Source organism: Ziziphus jujuba, chromosome 10 (assembly GCF_031755915.1).
Source record: "Ziziphus jujuba cultivar Dongzao chromosome 10, ASM3175591v1".
Classification (NCBI taxonomy): Eukaryota; Viridiplantae; Streptophyta; class Magnoliopsida; order Rosales; family Rhamnaceae; genus Ziziphus; species Ziziphus jujuba.
In genome coordinates this window covers 836,238-859,584 of record NC_083388.1, presented here as the reverse complement: position 1 = coordinate 859,584, position 23,347 = coordinate 836,238, and the positions used below count along the sequence as shown (strand labels likewise).

At 30.8% G+C, this 23,347-nt stretch overlaps 1 protein-coding gene across 1 annotated transcript; it reads right to left on the bottom strand.

Moving 5' to 3' along the window:
* Positions 1-5,136: 5,136 nt before the first annotated feature.
* On the bottom strand, positions 5,137-8,805 carry LOC125421130 (aluminum-activated malate transporter 2). The gene is made up of 6 exons (XM_048468984.2): positions 7,195-8,805; positions 6,910-7,050; positions 6,536-6,808; positions 6,254-6,369; positions 6,006-6,149; positions 5,137-5,817 (listed from the first exon to the last, which is right to left on the bottom strand). Exons 1-6 carry the CDS (start codon positions 7,478-7,480, stop codon positions 5,335-5,337), a joined length of 1,443 nt encoding a protein of 480 aa, XP_048324941.1. The 5' UTR covers positions 7,481-8,805; the 3' UTR covers positions 5,137-5,334.
* Positions 8,806-23,347: the final 14,542 nt, after the last annotated feature.

Below are 23,347 nucleotides of genomic sequence, written 5' to 3'. Positions count from 1 at the left end.
TGTTTTGTGAGTGTTGGAAATTGAACATGGAGATATAGCTAGTTGTTTGTGTTTCATATTTATAAGGTTAATCATATCCCGTCGTCCTCTGATGTTCAAAAATAAAAAAAATCTTATAACTTCCTGTAAGCTTCTTAGTTTTTGTTTTCTATTGTCTTGTATTGAATCAACGAATTCCTAAGAAAGTTAAAGATAGATAGGGCAGATAATGGATTTGAAAATAAAACATTAGAGGCTTTATGTCTAGGTGCAATGAACTAAAAAAATTCTGAAACTAAAACATTAGAGGCTTTTATGTATGGGTGCAATGAACTAAAACGAATGGTAATCATAACAAAATATATTTCTTTAACTGGATGGCGAAGGTACAGAAACCTTATAGGTTACTACTTATGACGATTTTCAACAAAGATGAGAGCTGGATGCAATTAAAAGGACATCAATTGAAGAAGCGTGATGAATTTTTAAGGTCTTGTTTGGTAGTGGAAATTAAAGTGAAAAGAAGAATCGAGGAGCTGCAAGAGGCTGTAGAGAGGATAAAGGATAAATGATTGGTAAAATAATATTTAAAGCTTTAAATTTAATGTTTACTTTTTATTTGTATCAAATAAAGACTAGATTTGTAAATATGTAATCTTTGCTTCCAATCATGCTAAATAACCCGAGTGATTTTCATTTTATTTTTTATAGTTTTTATCTTTCTATCTTCTCGATTCTCTTTATTTTTTTACCTTTCTATTAAATGTTTACATGACTATATTTTAATTTTCATAGCAAATTGAAGCCTTGCATGTGCAGAATGAATGAGCTCATCAAATTTACCATGTGGAAAATGACAATGGATGAAAATAACGAAATTAATTTCAAATAGTTAATTAATTTGTAGAGTTATATGTAGCTTTCAATTTTTCACATACTTCTTTTATTAACTCCCTCTATTGCACTCACCGATGTCATAATTATCTCACAAACACTTCTGCTTCATGAAATATTCAGCCTCATTATTTCTTTTCTTTCTTTTCTTTGTTTTTCTTTATTCTCCTCAGTCGATCTTGTTATAGTTGTTGCATATACAAAGTATGGATTCAACGCCGACAAACCTAACTTCCTGCTTGCTTTTTGGTTTTGGCTTTTGTTTTATAATTCTGCTCATTATGTATGTGGCATTGCTTTAACATCTTCAAAAGTGCGTCAAAAGTATGGTGATGAAAAAGCTTCAACTATGAATATAATTTTTGTTCAAGAAGTAGTGAAGGAACAAAAGACAATGGAAATGCAATTTGATGAAAACAACACCAAACTCCACCTGCAATTTTATCGTCAACAAAATCATTATTAAAAAAATTCCAAGGAATCTACTTGATTAAACTAGTAATTCTTTATCTTGCCTGAACACTACTTTTTATTGCTCAAGCAAGCACTATATATAGTATAGCTCTAGGTTATTTAATCAATTAAACCCTTTATTTTTATTTTGTTATTTTAACATTAATCTTAATTACTTTATCTTTAGGGTAATCATTCTTTCAAGATGACAGAATGTTCCTTCACCTCGCACATTTGCTCACCTAATTGTATTTCTATCCGTACTTATAGAAGGAGAGATTAATTGAATTTTTTTTTTCTTTTTGTTTCTGAAACTAAAATTAGGAGTCACAATAAGCATTGATCATATAAAATCCTTAATATTTTCATTTAGAATATATTAACTCCATTAATCAAATTAACATATCTTAACTAGTTAAACTCCGTTTAACCTTATCTCTAGACAGTACAAATCAGTAACTTTACTTTAGAGTGGATCCTTCTATCTAGGATTTGGGAGAATATTATGACAATAAGCTGACAATGATTACTGATTTGCTGAACTCTCAATTTGATATATAAATCAAAATATATATATATATATATATGTTATTTGCTTCACGTAGACCTATTCGAGCTTGTTGCATTTCAAGTACTACATTATAATCTGCAACTTAATTAACTTGAGCATGCATCACGTTATGCGCATCAAGGACACGCTGATATACATACCACTTGTACTTATATATATATATATATATAATAGAAAACTGGGAATGAAGAGTACTTGGTGGAGACAAGTACCAAAACTGGTTTCAGACAACACATCGGCATAGATATGGGCGGTTCTTATTTGTTTCTTAACTCACAAAGTGTAAAATGGAATATATATTTACTTTAGAGAATATATATACATCATATATCAGGTCAGAGCATATTATATATTGATACATAAATACATATAATATAAGTAAGCACTTTGGAATGACGTGGTACCACATTTTCAATTTGGTAAAGAAGGATAATATATAAGACTCTTAATTAGTTTAATTTGTGTCTATATTATATGGGGAAATTCCGTACGTCTTAAGCGATCAAAAATTCAAACATAAAAAGATAAATAATTTCTTGATAAGCACAACAAGTCAAAGCCTAGAAAAGTTGGATATGTAGGTGGAACTTGTATGATAAGAGTACTAGTGTATTAATAGTGACACATATTATTATTATTATTTCTTTTTTTGGTAATAAGTGACACATATATTATATGGTCTATTATCTCAAATCTCAATTGGCACGAATCCCAGAAAAAGGTTGCTGGGAGTTTCTCAACCCTTGATAGAAAACAAAAAAGAGACTGATATGAATATAAATAATAAACAAAAGTAGAGTATGAGATCCTAGCTAGTGGCAAGTGGGAACCAACTCAAACCCCACCTTTTTTACTTGCACAAAGATATTGCTTTTCCTGTTCACCACTTCTTCCTGTTCATTGATTATGTGTGATCAGCGTGGATTCTGACCCCCCAACAGCTACGTCCACTTGTGAATTTTAGGAACAATGCTTCTTATTAATTCAATTGCATTCCATTTTCTAGTTAAAGTACCCCCCTGTCATTCCCTCTTTGTCCTCTCACCATAGTTTTATATATCATTCCATTTTTTATTTATTTATTTTTTAAATATTAGAGATGAAGGATTTAAATTCAAAGTTATTATGAAAAAATTAAATAATAATTTTGTCATTATTGAATGTTCGCACATGAAAACAATACATATATATATATATATATATATATATATTATATTTGGTCTTTATCATGTACTATAATGCATGCATATAATTAATTGTAAACTAGGAGATCTCACCAAAAACATTTTTTTAAACAATAATATTTACAATGTTTTCAAACAAAATTCCATCAATTATACATATATATTCTTCGAAGAATATTCACCCCCTAAGTAAGTATATATTTGCTAAGAATTCAAGATCTTAGCTAGCTAAGTCATATTTGATGAGGATGATATGTAACGTTATTTTTTTTTAAGATATATATATATTGATTTAAATGTGTAAATAAGTTATATTAAGCATCCTCATTAAGGATTATTTTTCGTGCAAAGATTAAGGAACATGGTTAAATTTAATTATACGTTGAAGTTAAGTATATAAAATTAGCTGTGTTGGGTCTCTAGTTCTTCATGTGTTCTTCCTTTTTAAAGAAACATTTTTCCCCTCAAAATACCTTCGAATTTAACACAATATATATGTATGTTAATCTGAATTAATTTAAGTATATTACTTTATTTATAATAATACGTAATGACTAACTTACTGTATATAATAATACATTATAATTAACTTCAACTAAGAATAACACAAGGTCAAGGGAGATCGGATGAAGTACATATCTGTACTTTTGGTCTTAATACTATTCACCCCTTTTTTTTTGGTCTCAATACTATTCACTGTTTTTCTTAAATACCGTGTGCTTGATATGCGTTTATGCGTTTCAGTGGAAATGGGTAGGATTAAAACCTTTAATTTGTAATTACCCAAAAAAAAAAAAAAACTTTAATTTGTCAGTCCACTAAAATGCTTCTACTTTTTCTTTATCAGCAATTAAAATATATTAAACAAAATTGACATATTGTACCAAGAGGGTTTACTAGAACATGCTCTACTTATGATTTCCATTTTGATTCATCAGTAAAAGAGAATGGAACAATATTATATTTATAATGAGGTTTTTAGCGTCAATGAAAGAGAATGGAAAGTTATTATTATACAAGAGAGGTTTTTAGGATCAGTAAAAGAGAATGGACAGGACAATAAAATGGAAAAGAGGTTTTTAGGGTTATTTAATATTATATTATAATGAGGTTTTTTAGGTCAGTAAAAGAGAATGGAAAATATCATATAGTAAGGTTTTTAGGGTCAATTTATATATAATAATAAGACTATAAGAGCAAGTTGATAACCTTTGTTAACTAGTTTAATGATGAATTGATAGGATGATGTTTTTCAAAAAAGTCAGAATCATATGCTTTTTCTGGGTTTCTAAATCTACGGTGTGGGTTGGACGGCTGGAATTCTTAATAACTTATTTTATTTTACCATTTTCTGATAAAAAAAATCCATTCAATTGATTATCCTCGTGAAACTTTAGCCCTAAAACTAAATTTATAAAAAAAAAATAAAAATAAAAAGAAGAAGAAGAAGAAAATAAGTTAAGCTTATGACCACCCCTCCTTTTGAGTTTCCCAAATTATGTCTAGTTAGTTTCTAATTTTACCATATGATGCTTAATTTGTCTTGTACAGCAATTTTTAATTTTTCTTTTTTTGGAATGAAACTGATTGATTTGTTGAAAATCTATATGAAATGTGTGGGGCAGAGAACTAATTCAGGAACAAAATCATGGAATTCTTAGTTATTCCAAGAATATGCTGCATGTTCTCAATACAATATTTGTTACAAAGTTATATTATGAAAAGTACATATACTTAAGTTGGTTTCAAATAACAGATCCATAACGTTATTTAGAAACAGATTCTTAATTTGATGCTTGTTTTTCATCATCACACAAAATGACAAAATATATATAAACTTGTTCACAGGGGAAGAGAAAAAAAGAAAAAAAGAAAAAAAGAAGCAGCTATTGATATTATATCATAATTTATATTTCTAAGATTTATCTTGTGTTTTTAAACTGATGAATGGCACATATTTTTATTCCTTAATTCATATATGCAGTAGTAGACATTTGCATTTTAGTAATTCAAATCTGGACATTGACAAACAAGAAAGACACCAAACCACAAATATGTAAGTAGAGAATTTATTCCAAAGTTTAATAAAAAGCCAAAAAGGTACATAATTTGTTAGAGGAAATTAAACCCTCTTTCAAATTTTTCTAATTTTGTCATAAACTCTAACTCCATATACCCAGACTTTATAATAATTAAGTGGGTATAATGTCATCGTTATGTTATTTCTGTTGGTAACATATTATATATGTATATTTACATTACTTCTATGTATCGACCCCTCATAGCAGATTCCGAGGTCATGTTCTTATTTTCTGCTAAAACTGATGGCATCTCTGTTAATGTAACAACAACATGTGGGCAATCAGAAGCAGTGTTTGGCTGCTGTGGTTTTTCTTCAGGTACTATAGGTGAAGAAACTGTCTCAAAATGAGCAAGAGAAGCCAATTCATGAACAGATTCAGCTATTTTTTCGGTGCAATTCACGACATCAAGCAGGAGGGAAGCTACAGTCACAGCAGGTATGACTTGTAGAAGATCAGCATCCTCCCAAATCCCAGATTTGAGTAAGGTTCTGAGGGACTTAGCTGCAGCTGTTGAGTTTGCAACATGGGAATCAGCAGAGGATGGTTTAGTCATCGTTCTAATTGCAGTTGCTAAGTCCTTGAGTGCTTTACCACATTCCGTGCTCATTTTTGTGCATGTTTCTTGGATTTTTTCTCTAACTTCTGGTAATACCTGCAAAACATGGAAATCAGTAATTCATTAATTAAGCGTTAATTTTTTTTCCCTAATTTTTGGCTTCTTTATTCTTTTGTATAAAGTTCTAAGTTAGTTAAATGATGACATTTGTCGCTTGAACTGTTTGCTAATAAGATTTTCGCTTTTAAAATGTTACACGAAAATGGAATTTGAGGAGAGAATACTTGGGTATCGGAATTGAGGCGGCTATGAAGAGCTTCAATCCTGTAAGCACATTGGCGAGTTAGAGTTCCAACTTTAAGGTATTGAATCCAAGGATGACGAAACTGGAAACGACCATGACCTGGTTCCCATCTTGCGAAATTTGCCTATCAAATGCCAAACAAAGATAAACAAAAGGGTCAGAGAGAGACATTTGGAAAGTATAAGCTGAACATAGAGAGAAGGATTTTTAATTTAGATTGGTACCCACCAAGGATTCTTCAGCAGCCTTTGAATTCAGAACACTTTTATATCCTTGAAGAAATGCCTTGTCATCTTTGGCCTCTTGGTCATCCTCTGATTTGTTAAAGTATTCACTTCCAAATCCTGAAAGTTTTTATGATTGCTGATGTTTTAGACTCATCTATCATACTTCTATATATATGATCAACAAAAAGGACAACTTTTAAAAGCTTGGTTTCTCATGGAAAAACAACTTCTTCTCCTTCTCTGTTTCCCAAAAAAAATAAATATATGTATGGAGAATGCTTACCTTCTAAGAAATTTCCGAGCTTTTCAATGTTGAGAGCAATGAGACTGTGAAGATCAGCACCAGCCCAGACAGGACAAACCAAAATGGATAAAACAACACAAGCAGAGCCACCAATGAGGATGGTTGATAGTCTCTTATGAGCCAACTCCAATATCTCATCGTCTCGATAACCAGAGACAGAAACCAAAGCGAATGTCAGTATGAAGATCAACAATCCATAGTCATATCTTGCTTTGATTTTTGGAAAAAATCGTATGAATGTTGATGTGGTTGCTGCAAACACATGAATGAAATCAATGAGGAACATAAATATGGACATAGAAATTAAAAGCAAATTTGTTTTGAAATGTCTTTCAAAAAAATGTTATTTTCACCTTGTAGGAAGACGAAGAAACCAAGCAATATTGGCTCTCCTATCTGACCAGATAGGCTTGCTAAGTGATGAGCTCCAACACCTAGAGCACCAGCTAACAATGTTGCCAGCCCTCTATTCACACCTTTTCCAAGTGTTGCTCCTGAAAACGTACCAAAACAAATTTTAGTCTCAAATTAAGCACTTTCTTTGTTTTTAATTTTCTTAACAAAATGGTGAAAATTTATATGGAACTATGCTACATAACAGGGCCACGTTTAAAAAGGCAGGGTTACCAGGTGCATACCTACAGTGAATTCAAAGACAACCACCACAGTCATAACAGCCCACATTGCAGAAACACCAAAGTTGTTGTAAAGTGGCTGGTAGTAATAGAATAATGAGACCAAGGTGAGTGCTAGTCCTACTTTAAGAGAGTGAATAACTCTTCTTGGGTCATCTTGACCAAGCTTTTTTGTATTGCTTGCAATTTCAGTAACCTTGTCTTTGAACTTCTCAGGCAACATCTTGAGCCACCACCAACCGCGAGCGAAGAGACCCGCTTTTTCATGATTTGCAGACCCCATCTCCATGAATACTGAATGAATATTGATGCAAGACAAGTTTGCATGAACTGAAGAGAAAAAACAGCGAAAGTGTAATTGGAGAAAATGGCTAGTAAGATGATGCTTTTGGAGGGGCTACCGGGACCTCTTATTTATAGAGGGGAAAAAGGAGGCATATTCCAACTTGGGATTTAAAAAATATTATTTTTTTTAAAAAAAAATTGTTGTCTAGCTAGTTTTGTACAATTCAAGTACAAAGGAAATTTACCACTAGTTAAAAATATGCAAAGTGAAAAAAAAATTAAAAAAAATTTAAAAATTAAAAAATAAGTGCATTGTAGCTCTGGATAGATGTTGTTACCCATTAAAAGGAGCCCCCAGAATTCCTCCTGCTGAAGGTATATTCCAAAATCATCAACTTGCACTGGCAATGGAATTCTATACTTTTTATTTATTTATTTTTTATTTTTTGTAGTTCTTCCACTTTGAGGTAGTAACAGAGTACTAGAGTCCATATTGCGTTTTACTATTGAAAATTAATATAAATATAATACTATGATCTGTAATTCCAATGCTTCATTTTTTAATTTGGCAACTGCATTCTGTATGTATGTACTCCCATCTTTTACACTCCTTGTTTTCCATTTCCTTTTGTGCTCAATTTAACTGAAAATATATTTGGGTTAGAAGCTATTGGTAATAGGAAACTGATTATCTAGCGAACTGTTTCTACTAAAAATATTTCCCAGTTTATAGTGGGAGACATCGTTTCAAGACAAGTTTTGCAAGCCAAATTTTAATTAATAATTTAAAACTAGAAAACCTAATTAGGATGCAGATGTTTTCAACATTTTTCAGGTCACTATATCTCTTATTATATGTTAGTGTGATAGTTCACAAAAAATCAAATATGATCCTAGATATGCGTGTATATATATATATATATGTTTATATAATAAGATATATGAGAGATAATGAATTTCACCACTAGGATATCTCCATAAAGACAAGTTAATATAACATAATATAAACCCAAAGTAATATTCGATACAAATATGTACCATACCAGATGATATAAATATATTGCACTCTGATTATCAAATTTTCAGCACCAAGAAAACCAATAATAAACACCATGTGGTACTGCAATTAATGACAAACAGGGTCTGCAAACAAATTCTATTTCGTGAATATTGTACAGCTGAAACAATCTCCCATCGTTGATTGGATTGCAAGAATATTCCTGTAAAATTTGGTTCTCAATCTCATGCCCACTTGAAGACAAATATTAAGAACAAATTTGAGCTTTGGATAAAGTAACCTGCAAAACCAAAAATGTTATAATTCAGTAGCATATGTGTTTTTTGAGCTGTGGTGGACGAACGCTAGAAAACTCTCACCAATCGATTCTAAATCTGGATTGAAATGCGGGTCAGCAACTCCTTGCTGTGCTTCTCGTGAGAGATACAAAATATGTTAAAAAAAAAAAGAAAAAAAAAGAAAAAAGAAAAAAAGCCAAAGATAGATTTATTTCTTTTTTCAGTGAAAAGGGAAACGATTTGCAAATATATAGAATTGTTGACTACAAGTATATATGCATGCGTAGGAGTAATTTCTTTGACAAACTTGAAAATTGAAAGAAAAGAACCTGTCAATCAGATTTCATGGATTCACCGCAATCCTCTGGTTTTACTCGTTCAGAATGAGTATTTTTAACGCAAAACCCCACTTCGAAAGCATTTCAACATTGTTTTGGAAACTTTAAAATTTGGTGGTCAACAAACTTTAATTTTAATTTTATGATACAAAAAAAGCTGTAATTTATTATGATAACCAAAGTATCCTCAATATAAAATATTAAAGTAAAAACTTCAATTAGATTTGTATAATTGGATTTTAAATTAACAATATAAAAATAAACAAATTTGAAAAAAATTAAAAATATGATTTTGTCAATAAGTGGCATTTTATAGTTATTTTAATTTTTTTACAAATAAATTTATTTCTAACATTGCTTCTGGATCTGAATTTATGAATTAAATATGTTTTAATTTTTATATTTTACATTGATGGTGTTTTTATTATTATAAAATACTAAACCATGTTACTACCCTATTTTAAAATTTGACCAAGGAAAAAGGACTATGTGAAAGAACGACAAATATACTAGCTATGTATAAAAAAACATTTACCTCACATTTTATATTCAAGTAGAAATTGAACATTAAAAAATTAAGTATTATTAAATATAAATGATAACACATGTATTCTGGATGGATAAGTTGATAGATTAGATGATGTCTATAGTATTATTCCTATATATATAAAGATACTAAATTTAGGCATGTGTTGCATATGCTTCGGATTAAAATTAGACACAAATTTAAAATTCTGTGAATAACCATAGAAATATTAGACATGGTTTAAAAATTATAATTTATTAAGCTTTTCATCTTTAAATTATTGTAAAGATTTTTTTCAACAAAAGGAACTCAAAGAACTGAAGGGAGTATGATTGAAACACTCATTGAAAAAGTGTACATTTTTTTTTCTAAAAAAAATCATCGGTTATTATTATACATTTATATATATTTAACGATGTCTTTTTGAAAAACACCAGTTATTGATACACATTTAGCTACATTAAATAAAGCATAGATTTTTTTTTTTAATAATTTTAGAGATACAATATCAAACAATGTTTTATTAATTATTAGATTTTATTTTAAACAACATATTAATTGAGTTGCTCATCATTGTTTTCTTGTAGTGATAATTTCATTGAGGGAAAAAACCCAAATTACTATACATATATTTTGACAACATTTTTTGGTAAAGTATTATTGGTAACATTTATTTTGTGCCTAAATATGTACTTTAATATTTTGTTACCATTGCTTACTTGTCGTGCTAATTTACAGACTACACCATATATTAGGCTTTGAGAAGACATTTATCTGTAAAGTGAATCTCTTATCAATTGGATGATCACCAACTTTTAATCAAAATCAGCTTACCCACTTCAAAATTATTACCTTAACTTGTATCAAACCTATTGGCTTCAAGCCCTCGCGGTTCCTTATGTTGCATATTTATAAATGTATAATATATTTATATATCTTTATTCAACGTAAAATTTATCCATTCACGAGGCGGTGCAATTGGCAATCACAACAGGAGATAACTTACCGGCGCTGGGATCCCGGGTTCAAGTTCGTGTAGTGTTCCCTATATAGATATATTTCCTTTTTCCTCTATATATACGATTTCTTTGACTTTGTTTTTGTTCTGTTTTTTTGTTTTTTTAAGTTGTTTGTTTCTTTTTTCTTTTGTTTTTGTTCTTCTGGTTTTTTTATTTTTTAACTTCTTGATTTGCTTCTTGCGAGGTTTATGGCCCTCACATGATTCTGCTATGAGCTCTTCTTTTTTGGCCCGGATGATACTAGCATTTTCAACTTGGAGTCAGACAGAAAGGCAAGTTTGTTTCATTATTTTATGGCTTGAATTTAACCAAGTTACTGTTATTTTACCTTGAAATAGCTATGTAATTTCATCGTGGTGTACTTGCTTGTTTTGCCAATGCTTCAGTATGAACAAGATAATTGAGCGCTATCAAAGAAGAGGAAAGGATTTAGGACTTAGCAACAAAGCAGATCCAGAAGATAAGCAGGCAACCCTCCATGTTTTTCACCCCATTAATTTGTTATGCATATACAAGGCTTATTTTCATAATAATTATTAATGAGGAACCTTGAGATTTTGGCATATAGGAAAGTACGCATGTTAACGGATATATATAATTTTTTTGATATTGGGGATGGGAATTCAAAGTCAGGATCACGACTCAATAATGTCCCTGCGGTGACTAATTCTACATGTTTTTGAGATGATGGAAAATTCCTTTTAGGTTCATGGGGAAATGATTCAGCACTCAGTTAAGAATTAGGTCGAACTGTATCCTTAGTGTTAATGTGTATGTAATTAAATACAATTTACCTAGCTAGTGGAATGGATTCTTAATTTACTGGATTTCATTTTCCCTTTGTAAGTATTGAGCCTCATAGTTTCTCCATTGATTTCCGAGAAGCCAAAGCTATGTAGGAAAACAAGTGCTTAATTGCTGATTTTGGGATTCATGTCTCATATATTACTTAAGTTTTTACATAAATATCAATACACAAAAAAAAAAAAAAAAAGAAAAAAAAAAGAAAAAAAAAAAAGAAAAAAAAGAAAAGCCTTTACATTTTTTGAAATTAAAAAAAAGGCAGAAATTCTTATGGTATCTTATACTAAACATCTGTACATGCATCATTTTATATTTACAAAAGGAATAATATAATAGAAACAAATACTTTGCATTAGCCTACTTACACATAAGAGATGAAATCTTATTGCTAGCTGCAAACCTGCTACAGCTACGGTAGATTGCCTTTCTTTTGCATTTGCCATGGTTTATTTGCACCATAATTAATTACGATACCTTTTGCTCCGCAAGAAGTTTTGAGGGTTTCGTTTGACGAAAGAAATTTATACGACTCCCATATTGTAGCATTTTTTAGTGTTATGTAAGAAGAAATTCATATTGATTGTGCACTAGATTAACTTAACTTATTTCAATGGCTAGTTTGGTACCGTGGTTCTTGACTGATTTCATAAGTTATTATTTTTTTTCCTTTTCCTTTATTTGTTTATTTATTTTTAATACAAGCTTCTCATTTTTCTTTTCTGCAAGAGATTGAGGGTATTTCTCAAGAGCTATTTTATTTATATAAGATTCCCAACTTAAAATTATTCATTGGAATTCCAAAGCTAGCAATGTCCTGTTAGATGAAAATATGAATCCTAAAATTTCATATTTTTGTCTAGCAAAGCTATTAAATGTAACCCAAACTCAAGGAAATACGAATAGATTTTCTGGTGTACTTTGTAGGTTCAAAGAAATTTCTCTGTATGTATATGATTCACCAAAATTGCTTTTCAAGAAAAAAAAAAGACTCATTACAAGTTGGAAGAATTGGAGTTTTGAAAACATGACATGTAACAGCCCAGTACCACCCGCATCAAGATATTGTCCTCTTTGGCTCAGGGCTCACTCCCTCTCTTCCCTTGGCCCAGGGCTGCACACCGATCCGGGTCCGGCTCTGATACCACTGTAACAGCCCAGTACCACCTACATCAAGATATTGTCCTCTTTGGGCCAGGGTTCACTCCCTCTCTCCCTCCTGGCCTCAAGGTTTTGTCAAAACGCGTCTTGAAGGGAGAGGTATCCACAGCCTTATAAAGACCGCTTCGTGCCCGTCTCCAACCGATGTGGGATGTTACATGACAAATCTTCCAAGTCATGTAAGTAAATAGATTCTAAGTTAATTTATTATGATAAGTATTTGATGATTTGTAAATATATTTAGATTATTGGATTTGTAACAGGCATGGAAACATTGGAGGAATGAAACAAGTTTGGAGCTAATGGACCTAATAGAGGAGGGTCAATGGCTAGACGTGAAGCAAACACGTTCAAGAAGAAAAATATTGTCAAATAGTTTTTTATTTTTATTTTTTTACTAATAACATCCAGTAACATTTTCCATTACTTATTTTAAATGTAGATTTCAAATGTTACTATATCATATGACTCGTTTCATCTAGTGACATTTTTTTTTTATCTTATGACTCATTTCATCTAGTGATATTTTTCTTTTATCTCTTAAGATTCTAAAATGTCATGAATAATAAATGTCACCATAAATTTTACTTACATCTATATATATGATACTTGTTATAAGTGTCACTAGTGTATTAAATATCATTAAAATTATTATTTTGTGACATTTTGAAGTTTTATTGTATTATAATTTTTATTGTATTTTAAAATATTATAATATTTATTTAATATTGCACTTACAATTGCTATTTATTTATTGCTTATAGCATATCTATATAATATAGCATTTTTAGATACTATAAAATTTATTTAACATAGCGTTTAGAACTAATATTAAATTAAGTTAACATAGCATTTATCACACTTATAATAAATTTTTAAATACATAATAACACAGCTATTAAAGAGTCTTTTTATAGCGGTTAGCATGATATTTTAAAAGTAATATGAAAGAGTAAGACTTTTACAGCATGAGCTATCATAGCATTTTTAAAAATGCAATTATATGCCATTCATAGCATTTTTCATATGTTATAAAAAGTAATATATGTTGTAGTGTTGCCTCCATGGACGACCACATTGGTAACGATGAGATGGGTGTAGCAGAAACACCGCGTACATTCCTTGAAGCCGTACTAGAGGAGAAAGAAAGGAAGGAGAACGAGGGGAAGGAGGTCGAAGTGATGGCATTACATGGTGGCCCAGGGAAGGAAGGTGGTCGAAGATCTACTGCACGGGATAAAAAACAAAAAATCTCAGACATTACTCCTCAAGAAACGTTTTCTTGCTTCTATTGCAACAGAAAATTCTACACTGCCGAAAATCATTCATGGCACTTCAAGTATTATAGGGAAAGGCGTCGAGGTCGAGTATCATTGCAAGGATGGAAGAAGATAATGAACAGACGGGGAGGATCTATAGAAATGGAGGATAGACTGGGGAACATGGACCTCCCACCTTGTTGCAAATATATAGAGTTATTGAATACAAGTATCTATGCATGCGTAGGAGTAATTTCTTTGACAAACTTGAAAATCGAAAGAAAAGAACCTGTCAATCAGATTTTATGGATTCACCGCAATCCTCTGGTTTTACTCGTTCAGAATGAGTATTTTTAACACAAAACCCCACTTCAAAAGTATTTCAACATTGTTTTGGAAACTTTAAAATTTGGTGGTCAACAAACTTTGTGATAAAAAAAAAAAAAGGCTTTAATTTATAATAATGACAAAAGTATCCTCAATATAAAATACTAAAGTAAAAAATTCAGTGAGATTTGTATAATTGGCTTTTAAATTGACAGTACAAAAATAAACAAATTTAAAAATAATTAAAAATATTATTTTGTCAGTAAGTGGCATTTTATAGTTAGTTTAATTTTTTTACAAATAAATTTATTTCCAAAATTACTTCTAGATCTGAATTTATGAAATAAATATGTTTTATTTTTTATATTTCACATTGAAGGTGTTTTAATTATTATAAAAGACTAAACCATGTTATTATCCTATTTTAAAATTTGACCAGGGAAAAAGGAGAATATGAAAGAAAAATAAATACACTAGCTATGTATAAACAAACATTCACAGCCACATTTTATATTCACGTGGAAATTAAATGTTACTAAATATAAATTAATCAAAAAATAATGTATATTTTGGATGGATAAAAAACATATATATATATATATATATATATGCTAGATTTAAGCATGTGTTGCACGTGCTTGGATTAAAATTAGACACAAATTTAAGATTTTATAAACGACTATAGAAAGCTTAGAAATAGTTTAGAAATTAGAATTTATTAAGCTTTTTATCTTTAAATTATTGGAAAGACTTTTTTGAACAAAAGGAACTTAAAAAACTGGCAGGCTGTATAATTGAAACGCCCATTCATGGTCGAAACCAAGTTCCCCTTTTATAAGAATTCCATTAGGGTTAATTGCTTGTTAATATATACAAGTTTTAGGCTAACACAAATTGAACATTGAATTTTGAAACTGTGCAAATTGAAATATGAAATTTTAAATTTGTTGCAAATTGGTTGAATTGTTTGATGGCGTCAATTTTGTTTTTAGATGATGTAAGATGTCATAATTCGTTTTTCAATAATAAAAAATATTTTTTTAAAAAATAAAATTTTTATTTTTTCATTTTATATTTATAATTTTTAATTTAAATAGAATAGTACTCTACTGTCTAACAATTTTGATCAAAGAGGACAATATCTTGATGCGGGTTGAGCCTGGGCTAGAAATGGTATCAGAGCCTAACCCGGATCGGTGTGCCAGGACGGACTCTGGGCCCCAGGAGGGGGAAGGATGGGTGTGTAATATCCCAATATCTATACCTGGCAATTCGGGTTGGTGGGTCGTGTTCGTGTCAACCCGTTTAATAATCAGGTCAAAAATGCCTAACCCGAACACGACCCATTTATTAATCGTGTCAGGTACCTAAAACACTAACCCGACCTGTTTATAAACAGGTCAACACGACACGACCCGTATAACACGATTATTTTAACGGGTCGTGTTGACCTATTAACCCGTTAACCTGAAATTGAACTATTAATCCGAAAACTAACCTATTAACCCGTTAACCCGAAAATTAACCTATTAACCCGAATTTTTTTTTTATTTTTTTTTATTTTTATGTTTTTGTTTTATTAAAGATGTATTTTTTGTTTTTAAAAAATTAGTAATAGAAAATTATTTTTATAAAATTTTTAATTTATAATATTTTTTAGTTATTAAATATTATATTAGTGATAAAATATTAATTTAAAATTAAATTTAAATGGGTTGTAATAGGTATATAATCGTGTTAAACAGGTCAACCCGAAAATGACACGATTAATAAATGGGTCGTAACGGGTCAATTTCGAGTTAAACAGGTCAACCCGAAAATGACACGATTAATAATCGTGTTAAACGGGTTGACCCGATTATGACCCGAACCCATTTATAATAAACCCAAACCCATTTATTCCGTGTCGTTTTCGAGTCGTGTCGCCGTGTCATGATCCAAATTGCCAGGTCTACCAATATCCCACATCGGTTGGAGAAGGGCACGAAGCGGTCTTTATAAGGCTGTGGGCTCCCTTTCCCTTCAAGACGCGTTTTGACTATAAAACCTTAAGGCCCGACGGACTGGGCCAAAGAGGACAATATCTTGATGCAGGGTGTGTAATATCCCAATATCCCACATCGATTGGAAAGGAGAGTTAAGCACGCCTTATAAGCGTGGGGCTCCCTTTCCCTTCAAGACGCGTTTTGACTATAAAACCTTGAGGCCCGATGGACTGGGCCAAAGAGGACAATATCTTGATGCGGGTTGAGCCTGGGCTAGAAATGGTATCAGAGCCTAACCCGGATCGGTGTGCCAGGACGGACTCTGGGCCCCAGGAGGGGGAAGGATGGGTGTGTAATATCTCAATATCCCACATCGGTTGGAGAAGGGCACGAAGCGGTCTTTATAAGGCTGTGGACACCTCTTCCTTCAAGGGATGGGTGTGTAATATCCCAATATCCCACATCGATTGGAAAGGAGAGTTAAGCACGCCTTATAAGCGTGGGGCTCCCTTTCCCTTCAAGACGCGTTTTGACTATAAAACCTTGAGGCCCGACGGACTGGGCCAAAGAGGACAATATCTTGATGCGGGTTGAGCCTGGGCTAGAAATGGTATCAGAGCCTAACCCGGATCGGTGTGCCAGGACGGACTCTAGGCCCCAGGAGGGGGAAGGATGGGTGTGTAATATCCCAATATCCCACATCGATTGGAAAGGAGAGTTAAGCACGCCTTATAAGCGTGGGGCTCCCTTTCCCTTCAAGACGCATTTTGACTATAAAACCTTGAGGCCCGACGGACTGGGCCAAAGAGGACAATATCTTGATGCGGGTTGAGCCTGGGCTAGAAATGGTATCAGAGCCAAACCCGGGTCGGTGTGCCAGGACGGACTCTGGGCTCCAGGAGGGGGAAGGATGGGTGTGTAATATCCCAATATCCCACATCGATTGGAAAGGAGAGTTAAGCACGCCTTATAAGCGTGGGACTCCCTTTCCCTTCAAGACGCGTTTTGAGTATAAAACCTTGAGGCCCGAATGGACTGGGCCAAAGAGGACAATATCTTGATACGGGTTGAGTCTGGGCTAGAAATGTATTAATTCCTATTCTATTTAAGTTAAAATTTGAAAAAGTTAAATATTTTTTCACCTAAAATTAGACTAAAAAATAAAAATAAAAATTAAATTAGAATTTTGATCTAACAAAAAAAATTTATCAGACCAAAATTAAATAAAATAATTTTATTAGACCAAAAATTAATAATAATTTTTATGCCCAAACCATTAAAAAAAATTAGTCCAAAATAAAAATAAATGTTAATTTTTACAGTTTTTTAAATTTTTTTTATTTTAGTTTATGAAGAAAAAGACAATAAATTTATCTACACACACTTACCTATTATTCAATTTTATAAGAAATGAACAACCATAGAAAGATTACTTTTGCTTAAATAATGACATGTGGATTTTGGATGGAGAGTTGATAGATTTTTTTTTTTTTTTTTTTGATAAAAAGAAATTTCATTGCCAAAGACACAAAAAGCCTCCAAAGAAGGAGGAATTACAGCGAAAGGCCACCTCCCAGGATGTCGGTGGCCAAAATATTCAAAAGGTCTCTTGGAAGAGAGACAAAACTACCGGTACAGTCAAAAAGTAAATTGTCATGTAAAGCTTTTTTTGCAAGCAAGTCTGCGGCATTAGACGACCTAGAATTTCAGAAAATAGACCAATTGAAATTGGCAAAAAAGAACCTAAGAAGAAGGAGATCATTTCTAGTAGACCATGCAAAGGAATCCTCTTGATCGGTGATGCCCTTGACAACCAAGGAAGAGTCAGAAGACCAGCATTTCTTATCCTAATTCCGCTCTGCTGCTAAGCTTGCTGCCTAGACAATTACTTTTAGTTCAGCTTCCAAAGGAGAGTTACAGGTAACCAAATTTGAGGCGAGAGAAAGCAAATTTCCTTTACAATCCCTAGCAACGAAAGCAATTCCTGCTTGGTCATTAATGAAGGCTGCGTCCACGTTGATCTTCCTCCAACCCTCTGGAGGGGCTTTCCACCTTTCCTTAAGAGAAAAGGATGGGACTTCTCTTGCTTCCCCCGAAGCCAGGAACTCTTCGACCATCCGGTTGAACCGAAACACTAAATCTGTATTTGAGGAGATCTTGGAGAAAATCTTCTCATTCCTATGGTTCCAAGCAGCATACATAAGAGAGGCAAGGAAAATTGTGATTGTTTGTCCCTCCATATTCTGGAAACAAACTTCTGGATTTGGATCAATACAAAAAATCATGAGCTCTTCTATATTAGATACTTCCCAGCAATCAATTCTGCAGCCCCAATTGCTTGCAAAAGCAAGCCTTCTGATACTGTGGCACTCCTTGAAAATATGAAAGGACGTTTCAACCTTTGCTCCGCAAAGAACATAGCACCGATCTCCTTTACCTGTTTTATTGAAAATAGCCTCCAGGGTGGGAATTGCTTTCGCAAGGACTCTCCAAAGAAAGAACTTGAGGCGTTCATGGACTTTTAGTTTCTAAAAAGTTTCCTCCAAACTCCATGGGCTTCTCTATTCCATTCATCTCTAAAGAGGATGTTGTAGCAACTTTTTTCATGGACTTTTAACTAGAAAGTTGATAGATTAGATGATGTTTGTAGTCGTGTGTGTATATATATATATGTGTGTGTGTGTGTGTGTGTGTGTGTGTATTAGATTTAGGCATGTGTTGCATGTGCTTTGGATTAAAATTAGACACAAATTTAAGATTTTGTAAACGAACACAAAAAGATTAGAAATAGTTTAGAAACTAGAATTTATTAAGCTTTTCATCTTTAAATTATTGGAAAGACTTTTTTCAACAAAAGGTACTCAAAGAATTGGCAGGCAGTATAATTGAAATGCCCATTCATGGCAGAAACCAATTTCCCTTTTTGTAAGGATTCCATTAAGATTAATTACAAATTAATATCTACAAGTTTTAGGGTAGTGCAAATTGAACATTGAATTTTAAAGCTGCGTAAATTGAAATTTGAAGTTTTGAATTTGTTACAAATCAATCAAATTGTCTAAAGTAGTTAATTTTGTTGTTAGATGACATCGGTATATTGATATCATAATTTGTTTTTCAACAAATAATTTTTTTTAAAAAAATAAAATTTTTATTTTTCATTTTATATTTATAATTTTATTTAAAAATTGTATAAATTCCTAATCTATTTGAATTAAAATTTAAAAAAAAAATAAATACTTTTAAACCTAAAATTAGACTAAAAATAAAAATAGAAATAAAATTAGAATTTTGATCTAATAAAAAAATTTTATTAGATCAAAATTAAATAAAATAATTTTATTAGACCAAAATTTAATAATATTTTTATACCCCAACCATAAAAAATGTCCAAAATAAAAATAAATTTTAATTTTTACAATTTTTTTTATTTTGATCTAAGAAGAAAAAGATCATAAATTTTTCTACATTTACTTATGAACCACTCACTTCTATAAGAAATGAACAACCATAGAAAGATTAAAAATAGAGTTTATTACTTTTACTTAGAAAGATAAAGATCTAAAAATGATTAAAAACAAATATTAGACCAAATAAAAATAAAACTAAGATTAATAATAATAACTTTATTTTTATTAGACTATTTTTATTTTTAAATTTTGTCTAATTTTCATTTTTTATGGTTTGGGCATAAAAAAATATTATTAACTTTTGGTCTAAAAAAATTATTTTATTTAATTTTTGTCTAATAAAAGTATTTTTGTTAGAGCGAAAATTTCAATTTTATTTTTATTTTTGTCTATTTTTTATTTTTTACTTTTATCTTTTTTAACAATATGGGTATAATAAATTATTATTCATTTTTTATCTAATAAAAACTTTTTTATCCAACTAAAAATCTCAATTTAGGTCCAAAAATATTTATTTTTTTTTAAATTTTAATTTAAATAAAATAGAAATTGATTCAATCTTTCAAATAAAAAAACAACAAATATAAAATGAAAAAATAAAAAATGCCTAAAAACTTTACTTTATTTTAAAAGAGATATTAAAGATAGGAACAAAATTATAATTACAAATATTTAACGTACATACATACATTAAAAAGGTCGTTGTTTTCAATAAAAAATAACTAACTTAAAAACATGCAAAAGCGATATATGAATTATCTCTTAAATAATTTACCAAAAATAAAAAATTATCTCTTAAATATTATTATAATATGAGAATTTAAGCTACATTAAATTAAATTAATATAATATAAAATAAATAGTGATTTTGGTTGTTTATATAAAGAGCTAAACCAACTATTTAAATTAAAAAGTTAAAATATAAATTTTTTAAAATAAAAATATGATATATTTAATTTTTTTTTATGCTCATTGATAGAACAAAAAATCGATGGATCTAAAACCTTGTGATTCATAACACAAAAATATATGGAACCATACAAAATGATTTTTCTTTTCCTTTTTTTATTTTATTTTATGTCTAAGGACCAAGACAACCCAATTTTTAGTATTTTAATAGATGGACTCTAAATCGTTATAGAGGAGAGACAATGAGGTACTTCCACGTGGGTTCCTCAATTTGACTAATATTTGAACTAAAATACAAAAATATATAAAGTATCAAAATTAAATAAAAGTCTTTTTCTATTTATTATCTTTTTTATTTTCTAAAACAAAGACTATTAAACACAAAAAAGTACTTGTCGAAGACTCAGAGCAAATTTGGCTGCTTTAACACCCCGGCGTCACATTCTTACGTTTCAGTTTGCTTATGTTATTATAATAATCACATCAATTTTTATTTTTTTTTTAAAAAAGAAAACCATATAATATAAATATTATTTTATTTTTATCCAATTATTTAATTGCACATTCCTCATGTATTTTAACAGTCTCATTTATCAGTAGGGGTGGGCATGGATTGGGTTGGTTCGGTTTTGGACCGAAATACAACCCAATCCATAGTCATCGGTTTTTTAAATGTGGAATTCAAACCAAACCATTAAAACGTTAAATCCAAACCAAACCAAATCATTTATGATCGGATTGGTTTGGATTGGTTGATCGGGTTGAAACTTAATAATTTATAAATATATAATACAAATAAAAAAATTTTCAAATATAAAATATAAATAATAAGTTATAATTATCCAAACATAAAATACAATTAGAATAATACAACATAGTCTAAATAGAAAATAAAAAAGAAAATGTAACAAATGTGTATCTCATACACTTATCAAATAGCAAGTATTAATGTCTTCATCTCACTCCTACAAAATCAAATTAAAATTGTTAGAACAAATAATGTAAAATAATATATTTATTAAAATTCATTCACTCAAGAATCAATGCATAATTCTTTTTTTTTTTTTTTACCTTAAATTTTTGGTAAATCATAAGTTAATCAATGTTGGTAAAGTACTTGTCCCATATTTACTATTACAAGCATAGTCCACACCACAATATTTGCATTTACATCTAGGATTATCAGGCTCTGAATTCTCCATTTTCTCATAATGATCCCACACCATGGATGGTTTCCTAGATGGTTTTCTTTTCCCTAAACTAGATGGTGGAAGTGGAAGAAGTGATGCAGAAGCTGCTGATTCTGATGGAGTACTATGAGTTTCAGTGTCATTACCACTATCCATATCTACCACACAAAACAAAATCCAACCAAAAATTACTAAATCTCAACACAAATATTACAATATCAAATATTTTCAGTATAAATTTCCAATCAAATACAATCTCAAATACTTTCCTACATATATAAATTTACAATACTTTGCAGTTTGCACATATTACAATTTCACAAGCACATGTATATTCAATTAGATACAAGGAGAAGGAAACAAAAAAAAGACTCATGGATAATAAATTTCATTTGTACTCCCACTGGTTTCTTAGGTATTTTTTTTTTCTTTTAAATTTCAATTGTTTAATACCATCAAGACTCACGGGTCATATGAATGGCTCAGATTGCTATGCATATATTGAGCTGTTCCAGTCATGACTCAATAGAGTTCATAATAGATAAATCAACATAAAAGTTAAAAAATAGCCCAAAAAAAGTTAAAAAAAAAAACAACAAAAAAAAAAAAAAAAATCAATTATAGAACACACATTAACCTAGCTACATGTGTATACGTTTTGTTTTATTATTTTTACCATAATGTTGTTTGCTAAAAATACATAGATCGATCGAATGAGAGAGTAACACATTGTGAAATAATTGATATTTAGAATGAATCAATATGAACCAACCATTTATTATTCATTGTCTCGCAGCCTCATGCACTATTAAATTATTAACCAACCTATGGAGGAAGATAACGATGAACATGTCAACAAATTAAGACAACAAAACAACAACTCTAGACAAAAATAGGAAACAAATAATTTTCTATATAAATGTAAAATACAAATGATTCATGGTCCCAATTACAGGCATCTAAAAATTGCAGCTGAAACAACACGCAATCCCAGCTGCATTGCTTTTCTTTTTTGTCCCTTAGAACTAAAGATTACTAATTATTTGGCTTCTGCTGGGTTTCGAGAACAGGTTGCAGGGCAATTCTTAACCAACTCTATTTTTTCAAGCGGTGATTAAGTTTTTAGTTTAAAAGCATTGTAATCTTTCAACCTAATGAATCATTCAAAAATCGATTGAAAAATCCCATGGATCACAAGCAACGGCAACACTCATCATCGACATGTTATTAAGAGAAGAACTTGACAAACCTGGATAAAATTCAACAACAGACGCTGTAAGACCTGTGAGACCCGTGATTTTTGAAGCAACAAGCCAGCAACTGGTGCTGGGTTCTGAAAAAGAGAATGAACAGATGCCATCATCATCATCATCATCATCATCATCATCATCAACAACGTGTTACTAAAAGAAGAAATTGACAAACCTGGAAAAAAAATCAATAGCAGATCCGGTGAGACCCGTGAGTTTTGAAGCAGGAACTGGTGCTGGGTTCTGAAAAAAAGAATGAGCAGATGCAATCATCATCATCATCATCATCCTAACATGTTATTAAGAGAAGAAATTGACAAACCTTGACAAAATTAAACAGCAGATGCCGTGAGACCCCTGAGTTTTGAAGCAGCAGCTGGTGCCGTGAGCCTTGAAGCAG

Bases quoted from the DNA above. Each gene is read 5' to 3' on its own strand.
- LOC125421130 (XM_048468984.2), bottom strand. From the start codon at position 7,480: ATGGAGATGGGGTCTGCAAATCATGAAAAAGCGGGTCTCTTCGCTCGC. The intron at 6,150-6,253 runs GTGGGTACCAAT...GGCATTTGATAG, and splicing joins AGGCTGCTGAAGAATCCTTG to GCAAATTTCGCAAGATGGGA. The intron at 5,818-6,005 runs GTATTCTCTCCT...CATGTTTTGCAG, and splicing joins GCCTCAATTCCGATACCCAA to GTATTACCAGAAGTTAGAGA.